At 40.1% G+C, this 27,112-nt stretch overlaps 1 protein-coding gene across 10 annotated transcripts in view; it reads left to right on the top strand.

The window, feature by feature from the left end:
* SEC31A (SEC31 homolog A, COPII coat complex component) overlaps positions 1-27,112 on the top strand; it is a 211,049-nt gene that overhangs the window by 82,550 nt on the left and 101,387 nt on the right. For all 10 annotated transcript variants that reach the window (XM_053703361.1, XM_053703367.1, XM_053703358.1 and 7 more), the window contains 4 exons: positions 4,337-4,498; positions 4,720-4,872; positions 14,447-14,689; positions 15,888-15,962. In XM_053703361.1, coding sequence (XP_053559336.1) covers positions 4,337-4,498; positions 4,720-4,872; positions 14,447-14,689; positions 15,888-15,962 — 633 coding nt within the window. The remainder of the gene's footprint in view (positions 1-4,336; positions 4,499-4,719; positions 4,873-14,446; positions 14,690-15,887; positions 15,963-27,112) is intronic.

Genomic DNA, 27,112 nt, shown 5'->3' with positions numbered 1-27,112 from the left:
GTCGAGGGGGCGGTTTCTACTCTAAACAAACGCACTTCTATTCCTATAGAAGATAGTTGTGCTTTCAAGATCCTATGGATTAAAGGTTAGAGGGTTTGCTTAAAAAGATGTTTGTTCAGCAAGGTTACCTTCTACAACCAATTTCATGCATTGTTCCTGTCACTACAGCTGCGTGTTTCTGGTTCGAAGAACTAGAAAAGTCGCTTAATAAAGAATCTTCGTACGAGGAGGTTTTGGACAGAGTTCAAGCTCTTAAATTGGCTAACTCTTTTTTATTTTAGATGCCGCTTTGCAATTAGCTAGATTAGCGGCGAATAATTCAGGGTTTGCTATCGTGGCGCGCAGAGCGCTTTTGCTTAACATCCCTTTCAAGGGTAAAACACTGTTTGGCCCTGACTTGAAAGAGATTATTTCAGACATCACTGGGGGAAAGGGCCACGCCCTCCCACAGGATAGGTCTTTTAAGGCTAAAAATAGGCCAAATTTTCGTCCCTTTCGCAGAAACGGACCAGCCTCAAATTCTACACCCTCTAAGCAAGAGGGTAATACTTCTCAAACCAAGCCAGCCTGGAGGCCGATGCAAGGCTGGAACAAGGGTAAGCAGGCCAAGTCACCTGCCACTGCTACCAAAACAGCATGAAGTGTTGGCCCCCGATCTGGGAAGGATCTGGTGGGGGGCAGACTTTCTCTCTTTGCTCAGGTTGGGGCAAGAGATGTTCAGGATCCTTGGGCGCTAGAAATAGTTTCTCAAGGTTATCTCCTGGAATTCAGGGAACTACTCCCAAGGGGAAGGTTCCACGGGTCTCAATTATCTTCGAACAGGCATTCTTACACTGTGTAGAAGACCTGTTAAGCATGGGAGTGATTCATCCTGTTCCATTAGGAGAACAAGGGATGGGTTTTTACTCCAACCTGTTCATAATTCCCAAATAAGAGGGAACATTCAGACCTATTTTAGATCTCAAGATTCTAAACAAGTTTCTAAGGGTTTCATCATTCAAAATGGAAACCATTCGAACGATCCTTTCTACCATCCAGGAAGGTCAATTCAGGACCACGGTGGACTTAAAGGATGCGTACCTACGTATTCCTATCCACAAGGAACATTTTCGGTTCCTAAGGTTCGCCTTTCTGGACAAGCATTACCTGTGGCACTTCCATTCGGATTAGCCACTGCTCCAAGGATTTTCACAAGGGTACTAGGGTCCCTTCTAGCGGTGCTAAGACCAAGGGGCATTGCAGTAGTACCTTACTTGGACGACATCCTGATTCAGGTGTCGTCTCTGTCAAAAGCAAGGGCTCATACGGACATTGTCCTAGCCTTTCTCAGATCTCACAGGTGGAAAGTGAACATAGAAAAAAGTTCTCTGTCCCCGTCAACAAGAGTTCCCTTCTTGGGAACAATAATAGTTTCCTTAGAAATGAAGGTTTTTCTGACAGAGGCCAGAAAATCAAAACTTCTAAGCTCTTGTCAGGTACTTCATTCTGTTCTTCTTCCTTCCATAGCGCAGTCCATGGAAGTAATAGGGTTGATGGTTGCGGCAATGGACATAGTTCCTTTTGCACGAATTCATCTAAGACCATTGCACCTGGGCATGCTCAGACAGTGGAATGGGGATTATACAGTCTTGTCTCCGACGATACAAGTAGATCAAATAACCAGAGATTCACTCAGTTGGTGGCTGACCCTGGACAACCTGTCACAGGGAATGAGCTTCCGCAGACCAGAATAGGTCATTGTCACGACCGACGCCAGTCTGGTGGGCTGGGGCGCGGTCTGGGAACCCCTGAAAACTCAGGGTCTATGGTTTCGGGAAGACTCTCTTCTCCCGATAAACATAATGGAACTGAGAGCGATATTCAATGCTCTCAAGGCTTGGCCTAGACTAGCAAAGGCCAAATTCATAAGGTTTCAATCAGTCATCATGACGACTGTTACATATATCAACCATTAGGGGGTAACAAGGAGTTCCCTGGCGATGGAGGAGCATCCGGGGGAGTGGGAACTCCATCTGGAAATCTTTGCCCAAATAACTCAATTATGGGGCATTCCAGACTTGGTTCTGATGGCCTCTCGTCAGAACTTCATGGTCCCTTGTTACGGGTCCAAATCCAGGGATCCCAAGGCGACTCTATTGGATACAATAGTAGCACCTTGGATCTTCAACCTAGCTTATGTATTCCCACCGTTTCCTCTCATTCCCAGGCTGGTAGCCAGGATCAATCTGGAGAGGGCTTCGGTGACCTTGATAGTTCCTGTGTGGCCACGCAGGACTTGGTATGCAGACCTGGTGAATGTGTCATCGGCTCCACCATGGAAGCTACCTTTGAGACAGGACCTTCTTATTCAGGGTCCATTTGAACATCCGAATCTGGTTTTCCTCCAACTGACTGCTTGGAGTTTGAACGCTTGATTTTATCAAAGCGTGGGTTTTCAGATTCTGTAGTAGATACTCTTATTCAGGCTAGAAAGCCTGTAACTAGAAAAATTTACCATAATATATGGAAAAAATATATCTGTTGGTGTGAATCTAAAGGATTCCCATGGAACAAGATAAAAATTCCTAAGATTCTTTCCTTTCTACAAGAAGGTTTGGAGAAAGGATTTTCTGCGAGTTCTCTGAAGGGACAGATCTCTGCTTTATCTGTTTTACTTCACAAAAGGCTGGCAGCTGTGCCAGACGTTTAAGCGTTTGTTCAGGCTCTGGTTAGAATCAAGCCTGTTTACAGACCTTTGACTCTTCCCTGGAGTCTTAATCTAGTTCTTTCAGTTCTTCAAGGGGTTCCGTTTGAACCCTTACATTCCATAGATATTAAGTTATTATCTTGGAAAGTTTTGTTTTAGGTTGCAATTTCTTCCGCTAGAAGAGTTTCTGAGTTTTCTGCTCTGCAGTGTTCTCCGCCCTATCTGGTCCATGCAGATAAGGTGGTTTTTACGTACTGAGCCTGGTTTTCTTCCGAAGGTTGTTTCCAACAAAAATATTAACCAGGAGATAGTTGTACCTTCTTTGTGTCCGAATCCAGTTTCATAGAAGGAACGTTTGTTACACAATTTGGACGTTGTCCGTGCTCTAAAATTCTATTTAGATGCTACAAAGGATTTCAGACAAACATCTTCCTTGTTTGTTGTTTATTCTGGTAAAAGGAGAGGTCAAAAAGCAACTTCTACCTCTCTATCTTTTTGGCTTAAAAGCATCATCAGATTGGCTTATGGGACTGCCGGACGGCAGCCTCCTGAAAGAATCACAGCTCATTCCACTAGGGCCGTGGCTTCCACATGGGCCTTTAAGAACGAGGCTTCTGTTGATCAGATATGTAAGGCAGCGACTTGGTCTTCACTGCACACTTTTACCAAATTTTACAAATTTGATACTTTTGCTTCTTCTGAGGCTATTTTTGGGAGAAAGGTTTTGCAAACCGTGGTGCCTTCCATCTAGGTGACCTGATTTGCTCCCTCCCATCATCCGTGTCCTAAAGCTTTGGTATTGGTTCCCACAAGTAAGGATGACGCCGTGGACCGGACACACCTATGTTGGAGAAAACAGAATTTATGTTTACCTGATAAATTACTTTCTCCAACGGTGTGTCCGGTCCACGGCCCGCCCTGGTTTTTTAATCAGGTCTGATGATTTATTTTCTTTAACTACAGTCACCACGGTATCATATGATTTCTCCTATGCAAATATTCCTCCTTTACGTCGGTCGAATGACTGGGGAAGGCGGAGCCTAGGAGGGATCATGTGACCAGCTTTGCTGGGCTCTTTGCCATTTCCTGTTGGGGAAGAGAATATCCCACAAGTAAGGATGACGCAGTGGACCGGACACACCGTTGAAGAAAGTAATTTATCAGGTAAACATAAATTCTGTTTTTTTTAGGCTGTAAAACAGTGTTGTATAAACCATTCTCAGTTTTGTGCGGGTACAGCGAAACACTAAGTTTTGACTTTCCAGTTTAGAATATGAATAAATGAATCACCACTCATCAAGCCAACACACTAATATGACACCTACAGCTTTTACTGGGTGCAAATTAATTTCCGCATGTCATATAGCACCCTGCTGTACTATTTTAATACCATAATGATTTGCATACCCGTTTTGCTTAACACATTTATTTACCCATATTACACTGCAGTGTTTCAGGGATCTGTTCTTTTTATCAAGAATAAACTAGGTTAGCATAAGTGATTTTACTATTAGTTTTTTTTTTTTGTTGTTGTTTTTTTTTGAATATTCATTGTTTAGAAAAGACGGTCTGTCACATGGTTCGTTTAAAGTACCCAATAACTGTGTACAGTGAACTGTTAATCCATGGAAATAACATTTTCATTTCTAGATTTTGTATGAGCTGCCAACAAACACTCAATGGTGTTTTGATATCCAGTGGTGCCCCAGGAATCCAGCTGTGCTTTCCGCAGCTTCCTTTGATGGACGTATCAGTATTTACTCCATCATGGGTGGGGGCAATGACAATCTCAGTCAGAAGCAGGCTGACCAGGTGAGAAAAAAATGTTACACAATGGCTTACAAATATTTTGAATTTTGTTGGAAAGGTGTTTTTTTTTTTTTTACAATTTAGGAACTACATTATTGATCTGCAGTGTAGCATCAAGATGTTGTTAAAGGACTCTGTTTACTCTTGTTTTCATAACCTTAATAGTAATAACAAATCAAATATAATTTGCAAGCATTTATATACTTCTCCCCCCTTTTGTACAGCTTTCTTCTTCATTTGGGAATCTTGATCCATTTGGGACAGGACATCCGCTTCCCCCATTGCAGCTTCCACAACAGCCCACACAGCAGAGCACTGTCATTCCTTTGAAGAAGCCTCCAAAGTGGCTGCGTCGTCCAGTTGGAGCCTCCTTTTCTGTAAGTCAAAATGTGTTTTTTGTATAAATCGGTGAAGCTGTGTGAACTGTTTTTGGCCCATGTTATAATTTTTTTTAATGTCCTTAATATTGTACAAAGAGGTGAGTAAAATTCTCATTATAAAGTGTGTTTTTTGTGCCTAAATAAGGTTAAACAATCCCGTTTTTCTTATGTAAAGTTGTGACAATCACTACAATGAATTTGAAATGTTATCCCCCTTTGTTTTGTTTTACTCCATCTGGTAACTTTCACATGTTATCTGTTGGGTAAAACATGTCTCGACAAATTTCTTCTTAACTAGAAGCCAACCAAAAAATTAGGAGCCAGGTTTGTTTGTTTCTTTAATAGACTTTTGCATGTCTTATATTTTTATATACAGCACTGTTCAAAAGTCTTAGGCCACCATAAGATTTGTTATTTTAGCAATGGTATAATGACCATATATAATTATTTTTCAGTCTCTTTATTGGAATACAACCAGAAAATACAGGATATTTGTATGCAGTATAAAAACAAACAAAAAAAAAACGCTTCTATAGGCTAAAGTGGCAAATATTTAGTGTGACCTCCCCTTTCACTTGAGCAATAGCAGGTACCTGGCTTTCGTAATCCTTAATGGAGTGGAACCCTTATTAATGTCATTGTTAACACCTGTATTTGTCCTATTTCACTGCTGTGAAAAAGGTCTATTACATCAGGTTTGTGCAAGACATGCTTGAGCATTACATACACATGTGGTATGAGTTTTAATTCGTTGGAAGCTAGCTTATTGGACCAACTTTAAAGTGAATGTTAACCTGAGCTTTTTAGCTCAAGTCATACGATAGAAGTTAAAAAAAATTAATGAGACTTTAATTCATGAAATGTTTAGTATATACTTATCTTCAGATATATTTAACATGAATCGCTATAAGGATAAGAGCCGATCCTCTGCCCGCCATATTCAGCAACTGATTGACAGATGACTCATCTGCAATCAACTAATTGTTGTTTTCCCCCCAGGGCGTTCAACCCCTTTGCACCAACGTCACGGCCTGGGGGGGAAACAACGATTATTGATTGCAGTTGTCATTTGTCAATCAATTGCTGAATATGGCGACCAGAGGATCGGCTCTTATCCTTATAGCGTTTCATGTTACATATCTATGAAGATAAGTATATACTAACGATTTCATAAGTATATACTAAACATTTCATGAATGAAAGTCTCATATTCATTTTTTTAACTTCTATCGTATGACTTGAGCTAATAAGCTCAACTTTACATTCACTTTAATCACATCATTCCATTTCAAAATGCCAAAGATCACAGAATTTGACAGACATAAAATCACTTTTGCATCAGCAAGGCCACTCTCAAAGTGAAATTGGCAAACTAGATACTCAAGATGTGGTATTCAAGCTGTTATAAAGAAATTTAAAGAATCAAGAGAGGGCAAGGATAAAAAAGGACTGGAAGGCCAAGAAAACTTTCAAAATCTGATGAGAAGTTTTTTAGAGTTTCTTCTTTGAGAGACCGGAATAAGTCCAGCAAGGATCTGGCAGCTTCATCGGGATACCAGGTTGACCCTTCTATAGTCCGAAGAAGCTTGATCAGGAATGGCCTTTGTGGAAGGGTAGCATCCAAGAAACCATTTTTTCAGAAGGGAAACTGGGTAAAAAAGGCTAAGATATGCTAAAGCTCACACAGATTGGAATGAAGATCAGTGGAAAAGAGTATTATGGAGTGATGACTCCAAGTTTGAAATTTTTGGGTCCAATCGTCGACAATATGTGAGAAAACGAGTTGTAGAGATAGAAGAATGAGGGCTTGCGGCCTTCAGTGAAACATGGAGGGTCAGTCCTGGTTTGGGGCTGCATTTCTGCCAGTGGTGTTTGCGATAATATTGTCAGAATTGATGGGATCATGAATGTTGAAAAGTACAGACAGGTTTTGCTTCATCATGCCATTCCTTCTGGACGCTCGCGCGCACACACACACACATTATATATATATATATATATATATATATATATATATATATATGTGTGTGCAAGAAAAAGACTGCACTCACTTGTCTTCTATAAAAATAAAATGTAATCTTTAATGATACCAAAAGTTAAAATCCAGGGGTGAACATGACGTTTCGATGCCTAACTGGCATCTTTATCAAATGTCCCAAAGGTAGGTGAGATGATTCCTAAGAGGTGACATCAGCTATGTGATGTTTCCAATGAGAGCATAAAGATACTGGCTTCATTCACTCCATTTATACTGATTACTGATATAACAACGAGGTTGCTGTCAGCTGTTTACTTTCCTGCCGTAGCATAGTCAGTCAAGTGTATTGATCTTATGTCAGTCCCTGCTATATTTAGTTGCAGCCGCATGGCTAATTACCATATCCGTGAATTATACGATATCCTCCACCCTCCATGGGAGTAGCCAACCAATCACACGGTATTGTAGTATGAGAGCGTCATAGTGCACACCTATATATATATATATATATATATTTCATGTAATTGGCAAGAGTCCATGAGCTAGTGACGTATGGGATATACATTCCTACCAGGAGGGGCAAAGTTTCCCAAACCTCAAAATGCCTATAAATACACCCCCCACCACACCCACAATTCAGTTTTACAAACTTTGCCTCCTATGGAGGTGGTGAAGTAAGTTAGTGCTAGATTTCTTCGTTGATATGCGCTTCGCAGCATGCTGAAGCCCGGTTTTCCTCTCAGAGTGCAGTGAATGACAGAGGGATGTGAAGGGAGTATTGCCTATTGAATGCTATGGTCATCCTATCGGGGATCTATTTCATTATCGGTCGTAGAGATCTCTTGTCCTACCTCCCTTTTCAGATCGGCGATATACTCTTATATACCATTACCTCTACTGATTCTCGTTTCAGTACTGGTTTGGCTATCTACTATATGTAGATGAGTGTCTTTTGGTAAGTATGTCTTATTTTATTTATGACACTCTCAGCTATAGTTTGGCACTTTATATGTAAAGTTCTAAATATATGTTTTATACTTATATTTGCCATGATTCAGGTTAATCCGTATATTTCCTTCATTCAGACAGTCAGTTTAATTTTTTGGGAAATGCATATGAATACATTTTTTTCTTACCTGAAAATTTTTCAAATTGACCTTTCTTTGGCGCGAAAATTACGTTTATTGACGTTTATGACGTCATTTCCGGCGTCGTAGTTGACGCCAAGAGTTTTCACGTAGTTGCGTCATTTATGACGCTCATGTTTGTTGCAGACGTTTTTGGCGTCAGTTTTTTTGACATTATTTAAGTCTCAGTTTCTTTTTGCTTCTGGTTCCTAGAGGCTTGTTCTGTTTGCATTTTTTCCCATTCCTGAAACTGTCATTTAAGGAATTTGATAATTTTGCTTTATATGTTGTTTTTTCTATTACATATTGCAAGATGTCGCAATCTGACCCTGTATCAGAATCTACTTCTGGAAAGCTGCTGCCTAATGTCGGTTCTACCAAAGCTAAGTGCATTTGTTGTAAACTTGTGGTAACTGTTCCTCCGGCTGTAGTTTGTGTTAGTTGTCATGATAAACTTTCAAAAGCAGATATTTCCATTAGTAGTAGTCCATTACCTGTTGTTGTTCCTTCAACATCTAATGTTCAAGATATTCCTGTTAATGTAAGAGAATTTGTTTCTAATTCTATTCAGAAGGCTCTGTCTGTTATACCACCTTCTAATAAACGTAAAAGGTCTTTTAAAACTTCTCATATATCAGATGAATTTTTAAATGACCGCCAACATTCTGATTTATCTATCTCTGATGAGGATCTATCTGGTTCAGAAGATTCTGCCTCAGATATTGACACTGACAAATCTCCATATTTATTTAAGATGGAGTTTATTCGTTCTTTATTAAAAGAGGTGTTGATTGCATTAGATATGGAGGAGTCTAGTCCTCTTGATATTAAAACCAGTAAACATTTAAATTCGATTTTTAAACCTCGTAGTTATTCCAGAGGTTTTTCCAGTTCCTGATGCTATTTAAGATGTAATTTCTAGGGAATGGAATAGTTTGGGTACTTAATTTACTCCTTCTTTAAGGTTTAAGAGACTGTACCCTTTGCTGGCTGATAGATTGGAGTTTTGGGAAAAAATCCCCAAAGTTGATGGGGCTATCGCTACTCTTGCTAAACGTACTACTATTCCTACGGCAGATAGTACTTCTTTTAAAGATCCTTTAGATAGGAAGCTTGAATCTTTTCTAAGGAAGGCTTATTTATGTTCATTGGATTCAGAACATTGTTTCTCAAGGGTACAGAATAGGTTTCAAGGTAAGACCGCCTGTGAGAAGGTTCTTTCTCTCACGCATTCCAATAAACCCAGTAAAGGCTCAGGCTTTTCTGAAATGTGTTTCAGACCTGGAGTCATCTGGGGTAATTGATCCAGTTCCATATCTGCAACGGGGTCTGGGGTTTTATTCAAATCTGTTCATTGTACCAAAGAAAGAGAATTCTTTCAGACCAGTTCTGGATCTAAAAATTTTGAATCGTTATGTAAGAATACCAACATTCAAAATGGTGACTATAAGGACTATTCTGCCTTTTGTTCAGCAAGGGCATTATATGTCCACAATAGACTTACAGGATGCATATCTTCATATTCCAGTTCATCCAGATCACTATCAGTTCCTGAGATTCTCTTTTCTAGACAAGCATTACCAGTTTGTTGCTCTTCCTTTTGGCCTAGCAACAGCTCCAAGGATCTTCTCAAAGGTTCTCTGTGCCCTTCTCTCTGTAATCAGAGAGCGGGGTATTGCGGTTTTTCCTTATTTGGACGATATCTTGGTACTTGCTCAGTCTTTACATTCTGCAGAATCTCACACGAATCAACTCGTGTTTCTTCAAAAACATGGTTGGAGTATCAATTTACCAAAAAGTTGATTCCTCAGACAAGGGTAACCTTTTTGGGATTCCAAATAGATTCAGTATCCATGACTTTGTCTCTAACAGACAAAAGACGTCTGAAATTGGTTTCAGCTTGTCGGAACCTTCAGTCTCGGTCATTCCCTTCAGTAGCTATGTGCAAGGAAGTTTTAGGTCTCATGACTGCAGCATCTGACGCGATCCCCTTTGCTCGTTTTCACATGAGACCTCTTCAGCTTTGTATGCTGAACCTTTGGTGCAGGGATTATACAAAGATATCACAATTGATATCCTTAAATCCCAATACTCGACTATCTTGACTTGGTGGTTAAATTACCACCGTTTAGTTCAAGGGGCCTCTTTTGTTCGTCCAACCTGGACTGTGATTTCAACAGATGCGAGTCTTTCAGGTTGGGGAGCTGTCTGGGGATCTTTGACAGCGCAGGTTTGGAAATCTCAAGAGGCGAGACTACCAATCAATATTTTGGAACTCCGTGCGATTTTCAGAGCTCTTCAGTTCTGGCCTCTTCTGAAGAGAGAATCGTTTATTTGTTTTCAGACAGACAATGTCACAACCGTGGCGTATGTCAATCATCAAGGTGGGACTCACAGTCCTCAGGCTATGAAAGAAGTATCTCGGATACTTGCATGGGCGGAATCCAGCTCCTGTCTAATCTCTGTGGTTCATATCCCAGGTATAGACAATTGGGAAGCGGATTATCTCAGTTGCCAGACTTTACATCCGGGAGAATGGTCTCTTCACCCAGAGGTGTTTCTTCAGATTGTTCAGATATGGGGGCTTCCAGAAATAGATCTGATGGCTTCTCATCTAAACAGGAAACTTCACAGATATCTGTCCAGATCCAGGGATCCTCTTGCGGAAGCAGTTTATGCGTTGTCACTTCCTTGGAATTATCAACCTGCTTATATCTTTCCGCCTCTAGTTCTTCTTCCAAGAGTTATTTCCAAAATCATAATGGAACGTTCGTTTGTTCTACTGGTGGCTCCAGCATGGCCACACAGGTTTTGGTATGCGGATCTTGTTCGGATGTCCAGTTGCCAACCTTGGCCACTTCCGTTAAGGTCAGACCTTCTATCTCAAGGTCCGTTTTTCCATCAGGATCTCAAATCATTAAATTTGGAGGTATGGAGATTGAACGCTTAGTGCTTAGTCATAGAGGTTTCTCTGACTCAGTGATCAATACTATGTTGCAGGCTCGTAAATCTGTGTCTAGAAAGATTTATTACCGAGTTTGGAAGACTTACATTTCATGGTGTTCCTCTCATAAGTTCTCTTGGCATTCTTTTAGAATTCCTAGAATTTTACAGTTTCTTCAGGATGGTTTTGATAAGGATTTGTCCGCAAGTTCCTTGAAAGGATAAATCTCTGCTCTTTCTGTTCTGTTTCGCAGAAAAATTGCTAATCTTCCTGACATTCGTTGTTTTGTACAGGCTTTGGCTCGTATCAAGCCTATCATTAAGTCAATCTCTCCTCCTTGGAGTCTTAATTTGGTTTTGAGAGCTTTACAGGCTCCTCCGTTTGAGCCTATGCATTCTCTGGATATTAAGTTACTTTCTTGGAAAGTATTGTTTCTTTTGCTATCTCTTCTGCTAGAAGAGTTTCTGAATTATCTGCTCTTTCTTGTGAATCTCCTTTTCTGATTTTTCATCAGGATAAGGCGGTTTTGCGGACTTAATTTAAATTTTTACCTAATGTTGTGAATTCTAACAACATTAGTAGAGAAATTGTTGTCCCTTCGTTGTGTCCTAATCCTAAGAATTCTTTGGAAAGATCTTTGCATTCTTTGGATCTGGTGAGAGCTTTGAAATATTATGTTGAAGCTACTAAAGATTTCAGAAAGACTTCTAGTCTATTTGTTATCTTTTCTGGTCCTAAGAAAGCTTCTGCTATTTCTTTGGCTTCTTGGTTAAAACTTTTGATTCATCATGCTTATGTGGAGTTGGGTAAATCCCCGCCTCAGAGGATTACGGCTCATTCTACTAGGTCAGTTTCTACTTCCTGGGCTTTTAAGAATGAAGCTTCTGTTGATCAGATTTGCAAAGCAGCAACTTGGTCTTCTTTGCATACTTTTACTAAATTCTACCATTTTGATGTTTTCTCTTCTTCAGAAGCAGTTTTTGGTAGAAAAGTTCTTCAGGCAGCGGTTTCAGTTTGATTCTTCTTATAATTTCAGTTTTTTTCATTATAAGAATAAAACATTTTGATTTGGGTTGGGGATTCTTTTTTCAGCGGAATTGGCTGTCTTTATTTTTATCCCTCCCTCTCTAGTGACTCTTGCGTGGAGTTCCACATCTTGGGTATTTGCTATCCCATACGTCACTAGCTCATGGACTCTTGCCAATTACATGAAAGAAAACATAATTTATGTAAGAACTTACCTGATAAATTCATTTCTTTCATATTGGCAAGAGTCCATGAGGCCCACCCTTTTTATGGTGGTTATGATTTTTTTTTTTTTTTGTATAAAGCACAATTATTCCAATTCCTTGTTGATGCTTTCGCTCCTTTCTTATCACCCCACTTCTTGGCTATTCGTTAAACTGAATTGTGGGTGTGGTGGGGGGTGTATTTATAGGCATTTTGAGGTTTGGGAAACTTTGCCCCTCCTGGTAGGAATGTATATCCCATACGTCACTAGCTCATGGACTCTTGCTAATATGAAAGAAATGAATTTATCAGGTAAGTTCTTACATAAATTATGTTTTTCAACCAAAAAGAGAAACATTCTGCCAGGAACAAACAGCTCAAATAGCTTGTTCTATGGCCCGGTTGCGACCTGGGAGGAGCTTCTTTTTGCCCAATTGTGCTTTCACAGAGGAAAACTTTCCTGAAGCATATCAGTCTGATCCCTTCTAATCAGGTCAGTCCAGCCCCAAAATACCAGGCAATTTTCCTCTGAACAAGGGAAACTGCAAACCCAGACGGTCGTTTCGGCCTCCTATGAACCTAGTCAGTGAGGTGCTGCCATATACATCTAAGCACATTGAGCAGAGACCCTCAGGGTCATTATGCAAATTCAAACATAAAGAGAAAACCGTCTGCTAGGAAATAACAGCTCAAATATCTTGTTCTATGTCCCGGTTGCTACCCGGGAGTAGGTTATTTTTGCCCAATATTGCTTTCACAGAGGAAAACTTTTCTCTAGCATATCAGTCTGATCCCTCACCCTAACCAGGTCATTCCTGCCCCGAAATACCAGGCAATTCTCCTCTGAATAAGGTTAACGCCAACCCCAGACGATCGTTATATACTGTATATACATACATATACCTGAACAGGTGTTCTTCTAATATGAATCTGTGTTTATCTAAGTGGTGCAACGTGAGTAAAACCCAATATATAAAGTGGTTAAACATTTGTTCTTTTTGGAACACAGAAAAAAGATGGCTGAGTAGTTGAATTTATGTACAGGTAGAAAACTATTTATCCAAACTGCTTGGAACCAGAAAAGGTTTTTATTTTTATTTTTGAATAGTTTGGATTTTGGAATACTTCCATCTTTAAAATGGGACAGTTGTTAAATGGCATGGAACCAAATATAAACAACAATCTTATGTCACTTGTGCAATATTTAAAGGGACTGTCTACTTGAAATTGTTTGTCTAAAAAGATATAGTCCTTATTACCCATTCCCCAGTTTTACATAACCAACACTGTTATATTAATACACTTTTTACCTCTGTGATTACCTTGTATCTAAGCCTCTGCAGACTGAACCCTTGTCTGTTCTTTTGACAGACTTGCATTTTAGCCAAACAGCACTGACTTATAAATAACTCCACTGGAATGAGCACAATGTTATCTATATGGCACACATGAACTAGCACTGTCTAGCTGTGAAACTCTCAAAATGCACTGAGATAAGAGGTGGCCTTCAAGGGCTTAGAAATAGGCATATGAGCCTACCTAGGTTTAGCGTTCAATAAAGGATACCAAGAGAACAAAGCAAATTTGATGATAAAAGTAAATTAGAAAGTTGTTTAAAATTTCATGCAATTTTGATTACTGTCCTCAGTTTTGCATAACCAACACTGTTATATTAATATACTTTTTACCTCTGTGATTAAATTGTATCTAAGCATCCTCTGACAGCCCCCTGATCACATGACATTTTATTTATTATCTATTGACTTTCATTTTGGCCAATTAGTGCAGCGTCTGCCACATGCAACGGGCGTGATCACAATGTTATCTATATGGCTTACATGAACTAGCTCTCCCCTGTTGTGAAAAGCAAATATAAAGCAAGTGATAAGAGGCGGCTTTCAAAGGCTTAGAAATTATCATATAAGCCTTCCTAGGTTTAGCTTTCAACTAAGAATACCAAGAGAACAATGCAAAATTGGTGATTAAAGTACATTGGAAAGTTGTTCAAAATTACATGCCCTATTTGAAACATGAACATTTTTTTTTGTACTTGACTGTCCCTTTAAATTTTATGATACAGCTTATACAACTAACTAAAGGTTTTTTGTTGTTTTTTTTAAAAAAAAGTATGTTTTGTTTAATGCTTTTGTGGCTTACAGGCAGGGAAATAGTAATTTTTGATAATTTTATTTTTAAAGCCACAATGGAAAAGTTTGGATTTAAGAATGTTTGTTTGGATTTGGGAATTCTGGATTTGGGAATATTCACCTGTATTTTAACCACTTTTTTCAGTTTGGAGGGAAGCTTGTGACATTTGAAGCTTTGAAATCGCAATCGGCACAGCCGCAGCACCCACAGGCCGTGCAGCAGCACTACCAAGTGTACATCAGCCAAGTGGTGACAGAACAAGAGTTTCTCAGCCGCTCTAACCAGCTTCAGGATGTTGTCAGCACAGGGGCTTTTGCTGATTACTGTCAGAAGAAAATTGAAGAGGCCAAAACGGATTTTGACAAGAATGTTTGGTCCTTCCTGAAGGTTTGCATCCTAAAGAGATCAATATTTCCATTCCCTCCGCACTGCTTTCATATCTTTATAAAAAAATGTCCTACTTTATATAAAAGGGGGGAAAAAAAAGGTAATGTATATGAAAGAGCAACAAACAGTAAAATATATTCTACAGATGTAAACACTCGACAAGCCTGGAAAAAAGTAGATTTATTCTGTGCAGAAACACCATCTTAAAAAACACATGCCCTAATTTAAATGGAGTAGAAATAATTAGAATATCCTATTTTAATCGCTTGTCAAATAACAGTACTATTTGACAGATACTGATCCTTTTATAATTGGGAATCCATCAACGTAAAGAAAAAAATATTGCAAATATCAGTCTTGAACAATTCCAGCTAAATATGCAGTTCCATTAAGCTAATTTAGCCCTAATATTTACTTATTGTACGTGTAACATATGAGTATTGTATAGGAACTATTCCAGTAGCATCCCGTATAATTCTGGCAAGCACTGTATTTTAATAGAGGTGATTGATCTGAACTTTTTTTTGTTAAAAAAAATAAATTGGATATAACATGACAAAGCTGTATGATAGACATGTACTTATCAAGATATCTTTGAAGGAAAAAAAACTATTTCAAAGAAGAATGAAACTTTAACATCAGATATTGCTCTCTTTACATATAGAGAGGAATATATTCAGTCATCTAAAGAGAATGAGGTAAATTACCCCAGTATTACACTACAAAATTAGAGGCATATTTTAGTGTTCGATGGCTACTCAGGAACTAGGCACAATAACGATTTGTACGGCCGCCACTAGGCTGAGACACCTCTTCCCCCCCCTCCTAGCCACCAGGATACAATGTTTATTCAGAAAGTTTTATATGCGTTTACAGAGGGGTTTGATAAGAGGAAATTTATAGCTATTATTGGAGGCCCCATCTTTTTACAGCAGTGAATTTATATATTTATGAAAAAAGTTATGGCCAATAATACTTTAGCATTTTTAGAATTCTCCTGTTTCCCATCAAGAGTAAAATAGAATTGCTCTAGAGATATGGTGAAATACACCATTTTGTCATTGTTGGAATACGTTGTTTCCAATATTTAAGTAATTATCCTTTTGGCGCAATTGACCAGAATTGTTATTAAATATTTCCTATATAACAAGAGTGGTCCATTTTTAGGTGATTTTTTTTTTCTTTTCCCTTTTGCTAGGTTAATTTTGAAAATGATTCTCGTGGCAAATATCTTGAGCTTCTGGGATTCCGAAAAGAAGATCTTAGAGAAAAAGTAAGTTCCTATTTAAAGATTAAGTTTAGGTTGCTTTATTGTATTAATAGGGAAAGGTTATATGTCATACTAATCTAATATAGTGTCATATAAACCATTGATATTTATGATAAACGGTACATTCCAATCTAGATTGACACTATAGGGTGTTAAGACTGTATGAGGAACAGACAAAAAAAGGAAGAACTTTCTTTTCTGCAGCTTAATCAATCTCCAAGACCATGTATATTCCAACATACCAAATATATGCTCACTAAAGGAGATAACTTAGGGGGGCTGTCTACAATGACATGCAGTGGAGGGGTTCCAGGCTTATATTGCTTCCTCTAAAAGATATTCATGGTCTGCTGCAATTATTATGTTAAACTTGTATCTATTTGTGACAAAGTAAGATGTCTCAGCATTCATCACAAGGGAGCTTGTGTTTTTCTTAAATGGAAAATGAAGCTGTTAAAGGGTCATTTAACACTTTGAAATTGTAATTCAAGCAACTTGTTTAGAACTTTGCCTAACTGATCTCAGCAGATGATGTAATATAAGAAACCAGCAATGGAAACCTAGGTTACAACATTAATACTGAAATGTTTCACTTATTTGTTTAATATTTAAACCACACACACACTCTTTTTTTTCTTTTTTTCATATATAGATCATTTGGTCTAGGGCGTATTTAATGTTTAAATTACTATATCCAGTTAGCTGTTTGTTTTAGGACATATAAAAAATAATAATTGTATATAATACCTAATTACATAATCTTAATGTATAGATCGATACAAATAACTACTCTTTGGACATCCTTTCATACTGCTGGAGAGTGCTACAGGATGCAGCAGTTCATTAGTATTCATACTCTCTATCCCACTCTTCCGTGTATTCTTAGTGATGTCAGCCCAATCCTTATTTTAACCCATTAAGGTCTTTCTATGGGGATTGTGTTATTAATAGGGCATTCTCGACTCTGGAGCTATTTCCAGGAGGAGGAAGGGACTGTGCTATTATTAACAAGAAAACCCATAAAGATACAAGGTTAAACTAACTGAAAGTGATATAAAAGTTTTGTTTTATTGTAATAAAAAAGCACTAAGCAGTAGCTTATACTTACAGGGGCATTATAGACATTTTGGAAAAATAGACAGTTTTTGAAAAATAAACATGCTTTTACATTTATATAATTGATATGTATTACAGGTAGCCCTCAGTTTACGTCGGGGTTAGGTTCCAGAAGGAATGGTTGTAAATAGAAACCGTTGTAAATTGAAACCCAGTTTATAATGTAAGTCAATGGGAAGTGAGGGAGATAGGTTCCAGACCCCTCTCAAAATTGTCATAAGTAACACCTAGTACATTATTTTTAAAGCTTTGAAATGAAGACTTTAAATGCTAAACAGCATTATAAACCTAATAAAATAATTACACAACACAGAATATATAATTAAACGAAGTTAAATGAACAAAAACATGTGCTAAACAGCATTATAAAACTAATAAAGTAATCACACAACACAGACTTCATCTGCATTTTTTTTGCAAACAGTTCTTTCTATGCATTTCAATCTGGACTGATTTATAGACAGGGAGCTCTTGTTCCTTTGAAATCTGCTCTATAGCTCAGATCTGGTTAAACTGATTAATTTCAGCTTGCTTCGCTTTGCTGCAACACAAGCGGGCAGCTCCACCTACTGGCTATTTTAATAAATGCACTGCTTCTCAATGCTTTTCAATATCAGTCACATGACTGGAAAAAAAGGTTGTTATTCTGAAACGGTGTAAATTGAACCGTTGTAAAACGAGGGCCACCTGTATTACTTTTTTGGAGTTAGTTATTTTTCTATTAAACATGTAAGTGTTCCACTGCCCTCCAAAATTTTGCTTTTAAAGTCCAATAGCAGTGCTATTGCTCATGCGCAGACTACCCATATCTATAGATTAATCTTTCAGTAGCATTCGGAGGCTGAACAGTGCATGAATATGCTCATACACCAGCCACCAATCCGCTTTCTCTGATAGCTCTGACATATAATAGGTAACTAAGCGTCACCCAGTGACTGCAGCTCAATCTGAGCAGATTTCCTTGCACTGTGCTTTGATTTTCTATTATGAGAGCAGAAGCAGGGCAGTACTGCTTGATTGGTCCTAGCAATTCGGGGAGGAAACATTGTGGGTGTTTTGAAAAAAGAAAGTCCAGCCAGGCAGCACTGCTCTTTTCCAAAGTCGTCTTTTATTTATATATATATATATACACACAGGTAGCCCTCAGTTTACGCTGGGCTTAGGTTCCAGAAGGAATGGTTGTAAATTGAAACCGTTGTAAATTGAAACCCAGTTTATAATGTTAGTCAATGGGAAGTGAGGGAGTTAGGTTCCAGGCCCCTCTCAAAATTGGCATAAGTAACACCTAATACATTATTTTTTAAAACTTTGAAATGAAGACTGTAAATGCTAAACAGCATTATAAACCTAATAAAATAATCACACAACACAGAATATATAATTAAACTAAGTTAAATTAACAAAAACATTTGCTAAACAGCATTATAAACCTAATACAATAATCACACAACACAGACTTTACTTTCATTTTTCTGCAAACAGTTCTTTCTATGCATTCCAATCTGGACTGATTTATAGACAGGAACATCTTGTTCATTTGCAAATTGCTCGATAGCTCAGGTCTGGTTAAACGGATTAATTTCAGCTTGCTTGGCTTGCATATCTTTGCTGCAACACAAGTGGACAGCTCCACCTACTGGCTATTTTAATTAATGCAATGCTTCTCAATACTTTTCAATAGCAGTCACATTGAAGGTTGTTATTCTGAAATGGTGCAAATTGAACCGTTGTAAGCCGAGGGCCACCTGTATATGTGTATATATATATATATATATATATATATATATATATATATCTATCTCACATACACACACACGCACCATTCCACCCCTGGTGACACGCCCCTCCTCTTTTAACCCATCATTGCTATGGCAGAGGGCATATATTCATTTATTCATTAAAACACTGCCACCGAGTGGTTCAATCTTCACATTACAATAAAAACAAATGTATTTGAAATTTTACCAACAATTGCTCTATATACATTTTCACCCTACAAAATGAGATAATCTAGCTCTCTCTTCATATCTCTTGGGTGCAGAGATTCCAAACTGTAGATCCAAAATGATTCACTCTTTTTCAACAAGTGTTTTGAAAGTAACAGTGGTGTTACTAGGGGGGTGGGGGGGTGCGGACCGCACCCGGGTGACACCCTCCAGGGGGTGACACCACCAGCAAAATTTTTATTTTATTGAAAATCAAAGAAATACAATGTAGAGATGCATAGATTTTTTTATTAGAGGGGCCAGCAGTTATGAACATTAGTGGGACTGGGGAAGTTGTAGACACACTTAATTTTTTTTTTTGCCCCTTGAGCCTGCGCCGCAATTTCGCCAAATAGTTTTCCCGGCTGCTTTTGCCTGTTTTTACTTTGCTTCTCTCCTGCCTAATTTCACTATGAATGTTGTGGGCATGCCGTGGGGCTTGCAAAGTTGCGCTGCTAGCCTAAACCTGCCTGCCTATCTGTGCTTACTGCTCAGTGACGTGGGGAGTCACTCACTGCTGTGCTGTCTCTCTAAACGGGAACCGGGAAATCATGAGGGGGATGCCTGGCACCTGACCGCATGACACTGTCTCTAAAGTGAAGGAGCCACGTATGATGCCCACCAGACTGGTACGGTTACGGTACACTAAGTGCACTCTGAAGAGATAGGAGGGGAGGGCGGTCGGGGGTGGGCAGAGTGCAGAGGTGGTGATTGGCCATAAGAAGCGGTAGGGACGTGGCCCGGGGCTGTGCACTGACGGACTTGGAACAGAGTCAGGAAGCAGAAATTTCATAGTTCGCATGCCCAAACCTTTTCTTTAGTGAGTTATTTTTAGAGTGCACTGTTTATCTTTCAGTTGATGCTCTGCTGAGCCAGGGAGCAGCTCTAGGCATGAGCTTTATAATTAATGCAGTGCAGTTTACATATTTTGTATGTGTGTGTGTGCCTGAGTGTTTTTGTGTGTGTGTTTTTGCGTGTGTCCGAGTGTGTTTCCAAGTGTTTGTGTGTGCATCGGAGTGTGTTTTTATATGTGTCTGTGTGTGTGTTTTCTCCAACATTGGTGTGTCCGGTCCACGGCGTCATCCTTACTTGTGGGATATTCTCTTCCCCAACAGGAAATGGCAAAGAGCCCAGCAAAGCTGGTCACATGATCCCTCCTAGGCTCCGCCCACCCCAGTCATTCTCTTTGCCGTTGCACAGGCAACATCTCCACGGAGATGGTTAAGAGTTTTTTGGTGTTTAAATGTAGTTTTATTCTTCTATCAAGTGTTTGTTATTTTAAAATAGTGCTGGTATGTACTATTTACTCTGAAACAGAAAAGGATGAAGATTTCTGTTTGTGAGAGGAAGATGATTTTAGCAGACAGTAACTAAAATCGATTGCTGTTTCCACACAGGACTGTTGAGATGAAGTAACTTCAGTTGGGGGAAACAGTTAGCAGTCTTTTCTGCTTAAGGTATGACTAGCCATATTTCTAACAAGACCATGTAATGCTGGAAGGCTGTCATTTCCCCTCATGGGGACCGGTAAGCCATTTTCTTAGTTAAACAAACATAAAAGAATAAAGGGCTTCAAAAAGGGCTTAAAAACTGGTAGACATTTTTCTGGGCTAAAACAATTGCTTTACTAGGCATATTATGCAGATTCTAACTATTTATTGGTATTATAATCTTGGGGAACGTTTAGAAAAACGGCAGGCACTGTGTTGGACACCTTTTCTCCAACATAGGTGTGTCCGGTCCACGGCGTCATCCTTACTTGTGGGATATTCTCTTCCCCAACAGGAAATGGCAAAGAGCCCAGCAAAGCTGGTCACATGATCCCTCCTAGGCTCCGCCTACCCCAGTCATTCTCTTTGCCGTTGTACAGGCAACATCTCCACGGAGATGGCTTAGAGTTTTTTAGTGTTTAACTGTAGTTTTTATTATTCAATCAAGAGTTTGTTATTTTGAAATAGTGCTGGTATGTACTATTTACTCAGAAACAGAAAAGAGATGAAGATTTCTGTTTGTATGAGGAAAATGATTTTAGCAACCGTAACTAAAATCCATGGCTGTTCCACACAGGACTGTTGAGAGCAATTAACTTCAGTTGGGGGAACAGTGTGCAGTCTCTTGCTGCTTGAGGTATGACACATTCTAACAAGACGATGTAATGCTGGAAGCTGTCATTTTCCCTATGGGATCCGGTAAGCCATGTTTATTACGATCGTAAATAAGGGCTTCACAAGGGCTTATTAAGACTGTAGACTTTTTCTGGGCTAAATCGATTCATTATTAACACATATTTAGCCTTGAGGAATCATTTTATCTGGGTATTTTGATATAATAATATCGGCAGGCACTGTATTAGACACCTCATTCCTTAGGGGCTTTCCCAAAGCATAAGCAGAGCCTCATTTTCGCGCCGGTGTGGCGCACTTGTTTTTGAGAGGCATGGCATGCAGTCGCATGTGAGAGGAGCTCTGATACTTAGAAAAGACTTTCTGAAGGCGTCATTTGGTATCGTATTCCCCTTTGGGCTTGGTTGGGTCTCAGCAAAGCAGATACCAGGGACTGTAAAGGGGTTAAAGTTTAAAAACGGCTCCGGTTCCGTTATTTTAAGGGTTAAAGCTTCCAAATTTGGTGTGCAATACTTTTAAGGCTTTAAGACACTGTGGTGAAAATTTGGTGAATTTTGAACAATTCCTTCATGTTTTTTCGCAATTGCAGTAATAAAGTGTGTTCAGTTTAAAATTTAAAGTGACAGTAACGGTTTTATTTTAAAACGTTTTTTGTACTTTGTTATCAAGTTTATGCCTGTTTAACATGTCTGAACTACCAGATAGACTGTGTTCTGAATGTGGGGAAGCCAGAATTCCTATTCATTTAAATAAATGTGATTTATGTGATAATGACAATGATGCCCAAGATGATTCCTCAAGTGAGGGGAGTAAGCATGGTACTGCATCATTCCCTCCTTCGTCTACACGAGTCTTGCCCACTCAGGAGGCCCCTAGTACATCTAGCGCGCCAATACTCCTTACTATGCAACAATTAACGGCTGTAATGGATAATTCTGTCAAAAACATTTTAGCCAAAATGAACACTTGTCAGCGTAAGCGCGGCTGCTCTGTTTTAGATACTGAAGAGCATGACGACGCTGATATTAATATCTCTGAAGGGCCCCTAACCCAGTCTGATGGGGCCAGGGAGGTTTTGTCTGAGGGAGAAATTACTGATTCAGGGAACATTTCTCAACAGGCTGAACCTGATGTGATTGCATTTAAATTTAAGTTGGAACATCTCCGCATTCTGCTTAAGGAGGTATTATCCACTCTGGATGATTGTGACAAGTTGGTCATCCCAGAGAAACTATGTAAAATGGACAAGTTCCTAGAGGTGCCGGGGCTCCCAGAAGCTTTTCCTATACCCAAGCGGGTGGCGGACATTGTTAATAAAGAATGGGAAAGGCCCGGTATTCCTTTCGTCCCTCCCCCCATATTTAAAAAATTGTTTCCTATGGTCGACCCCAGAAAGGACTTATGGCAGACAGTCCCCAAGGTCGAGGGAGCGGTTTCCACTTTAAACAAACGCACCACTATACCCATAGAGGATAGTTGTGCTTTCAAAGATCCTATGGATAAAAAATTAGAAGGTTTGCTTAAAAAGATGTTTGTTCAGCAGGGTTACCTTCTACAACCAATTTCATGCATTGTCCCTGTCGCTACAGCCGCATGTTTCTGGTTCGATGAGCTGATAAAGGCGGTCGATAGTGATTCTCCTCCTTATGAGGAGATTATGGACAGAATCAATGCTCTCAAATTGGCTAATTCTTTCACCCTAGACGCCACTTTGCAATTGGCTAGGTTAGCGGCTAAGAATTCTGGGTTTGCTATTGTGGCGCGCAGAGCGCTTTGGTTGAAATCTTGGTCGGCTGATGCGTCTTCCAAGAACAAGCTACTTAACATTCCTTTCAAGGGGAAAACGCTGTTTGGCCCTGACTTGAAAGAGATTATCTCTGATATCACTGGGGGTAAGGGCCACGCCCTTCCTCAGGATCGGCCTTTCAAGGCAAAAAATAAACCTAATTTTCGTCCCTTTCGTAGAAACGGACCAGCCCAAGGTGCTACGTCCTCTAAGCAAGAGGGTAATACTTCTCAAGCCAAGCCAGCTTGGAGACCAATGCAAGGCTGGAACAAGGGAAAGCAGGCCAAGAAACCTGCCACTGCTACCAAGACTGCATGAAATGTTGGCCCCCGATCCGGAACCGGATCTGGTGGGGGGCAGACTCTCTCTCTTCGCTCAGGCTTGGGCAAGAGATGTTCTGGATCCTTGGGCGCTAGAAATAGTCTCCCAAGGTTATCTTCTGGAATTCAAGGGACTTCCCCCAAGGGGGAGGTTCCACAGGTCTCAGTTGTCTTCAGACCACATAAAAAGACAGGCATTCTTACATTGTGTAGAAGACCTGTTAAAAATGGGAGTGATTCATCCTGTTCCATTAAGAGAACAAGGGATGGGGTTCTACTCCAATCTGTTCATAGTTCCCAAAAAAGAGGGAACGTTCAGACCAATCTTAGATCTCAAGATCTTAAACAAGTTTCTCAAGGTTCCATCGTTCAAGATGGAAACCATTCGAACTATTCTTCCTTCCATCCAGGAAGGTCAATTCATGACCACGGTGGATTTAAAGGATGCGTATCTACATATTCCTATCCACAAGGAACATCATCGGTTCCTAAGGTTCGCATTCCTGGACAAACATTACCAGTTCGTGGCGCTTCCTTTCGGATTAGCCACTGCTCCAAGGATTTTCACAAAGGTACTAGGGTCCCTTCTAGCTGTGCTAAGACCAAGGGGCATTGCTGTAGTACCTTACTTGGACGACATTCTGATTCAAGCGTCGTCCCTTCCTCAAGCAAAGGCTCACACGGACATCGTCCTGGCCTTTCTCAGAGCTCACGGATGGAAAGTGAACGTGGAAAAGAGTTCTCTATCCCCGTCAACAAGGGTTCCCTTCTTGGGAACAATTATAGACTCCTTAGAAATGAGGATTTTTCTAACAGAGGCCAGAAAAACAAAACTTCTAGACTCTTGTCGGATACTTCATTCCGTTCCTCTTCCTTCCATAGCTCAGTGCATGGAAGTGATCGGGTTGATGGTAGCGGCAATGGACATAGTTCCTTTTGCGCGCATTCATCTAAGACCATTACAACTGTGCATGCTCAGTCAGTGGAATGGGGACTATACAGACTTGTCTCCGAAGATACAAGTAAATCAGAGGACCAGAGACTCACTCCGTTGGTGGCTGTCCCTGGACAACCTGTCACAAGGGATGACATTCCGCAGACCAGAGTGGGTCATTGTCATGACCGACGCCAGTCTGATGGGCTGGGGCGCGGTCTGGGGATCCCTGAAAGCTCAGGGTCTTTGGTCTCGGGAAGAATCTCTTCTACCGATAAATATTCTGGAACTGAGAGCGATATTCAATGCTCTCAAGGCTTGGCCTCAGCTAGCGAGGGCCAAGTTCATACGGTTTCAATCAGACAACATGACAACTGTTGCGTACATCAACCATCAGGGGGGAACAAGGAGTTCCCTAGCGATGGAAGAAGTGACCAAAATCATTCTATGGGCGGAGTCTCACTCCTGCCACCTGTCTGCTATCCACATCCCAGGAGTGGAAAATTGGGAAGCGGATTTTCTGAGTCGTCAGACATTGCATCCGGGGGAGTGGGAACTCCATCCGGAAATCTTTGCCCAAGTCACTCAGCTGTGGGGCATTCCAGACATGGATCTGATGGCCTCTCGTCAGAACTTCAAAGTTCCTTGCTACGGGTCCAGATCCAGGGATCCCAAGGCGGCTCTAGTGGATGCACTAGTAGCACCTTGGACCTTCAAACTAGCTTATGTGTTCCCGCCGTTTCCTCTCATCCCCAGGCTGGTAGCCAGGATCAATCAGGAGAGGGCGTCGGTGATCTTGATAGCTCCTGCGTGGCCACGCAGGACTTGGTATGCAGATCTGGTGAATATGTCATCGGCTCCACCTTGGAAGCTACCTTTGAGACGAGACCTTCTTGTTCAGGGTCCGTTCGAACATCCGAATCTGGTTTCACTCCAGCTGACTGCTTGGAGATTGAACGCTTGATTTTATCGAAGCGAGGGTTCTCAGATTCTGTTATCGATACTCTTGTTCAGGCCAGAAAGCCTGTAACTAGAAAGATTTACCACAAAATTTGGAAAAAATATATCTGTTGGTGTGAATCTAAAGGATTCCCTTGGGACAAGGTTAAGATTCCTAGGATTCTATCCTTCCTTCAAGAAGGATTGGAAAAAGGATTATCTGCAAGTTCCCTGAAGGGACAGATTTCTGCCTTGTCGGTGTTACTTCACAAAAAACTGGCTGCGGTGCCAGATGTTCAAGCCTTTGTTCAGGCTCTGGTTAGAATTAAGCCTGTTTACAAACCTTTGACTCCTCCTTGGAGTCTCAATTTAGTTCTTTCAGTTCTTCAGGGGGTTCCGTTTGAACCCTTGCATTCCGTTGATATTAAATTATTATCTTGGAAAGTTTTGTTTTTAGTTGCAATTTCTTCTGCCAGAAGAGTTTCAGAATTATCTGCTCTGCAGTGTTCTCCTCCTTATCTGGTGTTCCATGCAGATAAGGTGGTTTTACGTACTAAACCTGGTTTTCTTCCAAAAGTTGTTTCTAACAAAAACATTAACCAGGAGATTATCGTACCTTCTCTGTGTCCGAAACCAGTTTCAAAGAAGGAACGTTTGTTGCACAATTTGGATGTTGTTCGCGCTCTAAAATTCTATTTAGATGCTACAAAGGATTTTAGACAAACATCTTCCTTGTTTGTTGTTTATTCCGGTAAAAGGAGAGGTCAAAAAGCAACTTCTACCTCTCTCTCTTTTTGGATTAAAAGCATCATCAGATTGGCTTACGAGACTGCCGGACGGCAGCCTCCCGAAAGAATCACGGCTCATTCCACTAGGGCTGTGGTTTCCACATGGGCCTTCAAGAACGAGGCTTCTGTTGATCAGATATGTAGGGCAGCGACTTGGTCTTCACTGCACACTTTTACCAAATTTTACAAGTTTGATACTTTTGCTTCTTCTGAGGCTATTTTTGGGAGAAAGGTTTTGCAAGCCGTGGTGCCTTCCATTTAGGTGACCTGATTTGCTCCCTCCCTTCATCCGTGTCCTAAAGCTTTGGTATTGGTTCCCACAAGTAAGGATGACGCCGTGGACCGGACACACCTATGTTGGAGAAAACAGAATTTATGTTTACCTGATAAATTACTTTCTCCAACGGTGTGTCCGGTCCACGGCCCGCCCTGGTTTTTTAATCAGGTCTGATAATTTATTTTCTTTAACTACAGTCACCACGGTACCATATGGTTTCTCCTATGCAAATATTCCTCCTTAACGTCGGTCGAATGACTGGGGTAGGCGGAGCCTAGGAGGGATCATGTGACCAGCTTTGCTGGGCTCTTTGCCATTTCCTGTTGGGGAAGAGAATATCCCACAAGTAAGGATGACGCCGTGGACCGGACACACCGTTGGAGAAAGTAATTTATCAGGTAAACATAAATTCTGTTTTTCAGATGGGGGCCTTTCTAGTTATAGACAGAGCCTCATTCTGGGACTGTATAGGGGTTAAATGTAAAAACGGCTCCGGTTCCGTTAATTTAAGGGTTAAAGCTCTGAAATTTGGTGTGCAATACTTTTAATGCTTTAAGACACTGTGGTGAAATTTTGGTGAATTTTGAACAATTCCTTCATACGTTTTCACATATTCAGTAATAAAGTGTTTTCAGTTTGAAATTTAAAGTGACAGTAACGGTTTTATTTTAAAACTTTTTTTGTGCTTTGTTGACAAGTTTAAGCCTGTTTAACATGTCTGTACCATCAGATAAGCTATGTTCTATATGTATGAAAGCCAATGTGTCTCCCCATTTAAATTTATGTGATAATTGTGCCATAGTGTCCAAACAAAGTAAGGACAGTAATGCAACAGATAATGATATTGCCCAAGATGATTCCTCAGATGAGGGGAGTAAACCTGAT

The sequence above is a fragment of the Bombina bombina genome, chromosome 2 (genome assembly GCF_027579735.1).
Source record: "Bombina bombina isolate aBomBom1 chromosome 2, aBomBom1.pri, whole genome shotgun sequence".
Taxonomy (NCBI): Eukaryota; Metazoa; Chordata; class Amphibia; order Anura; family Bombinatoridae; genus Bombina; species Bombina bombina.
Note: the sequence above shows the minus strand (reverse complement) of the source record. Positions and strands in the feature narration are given on the sequence as shown.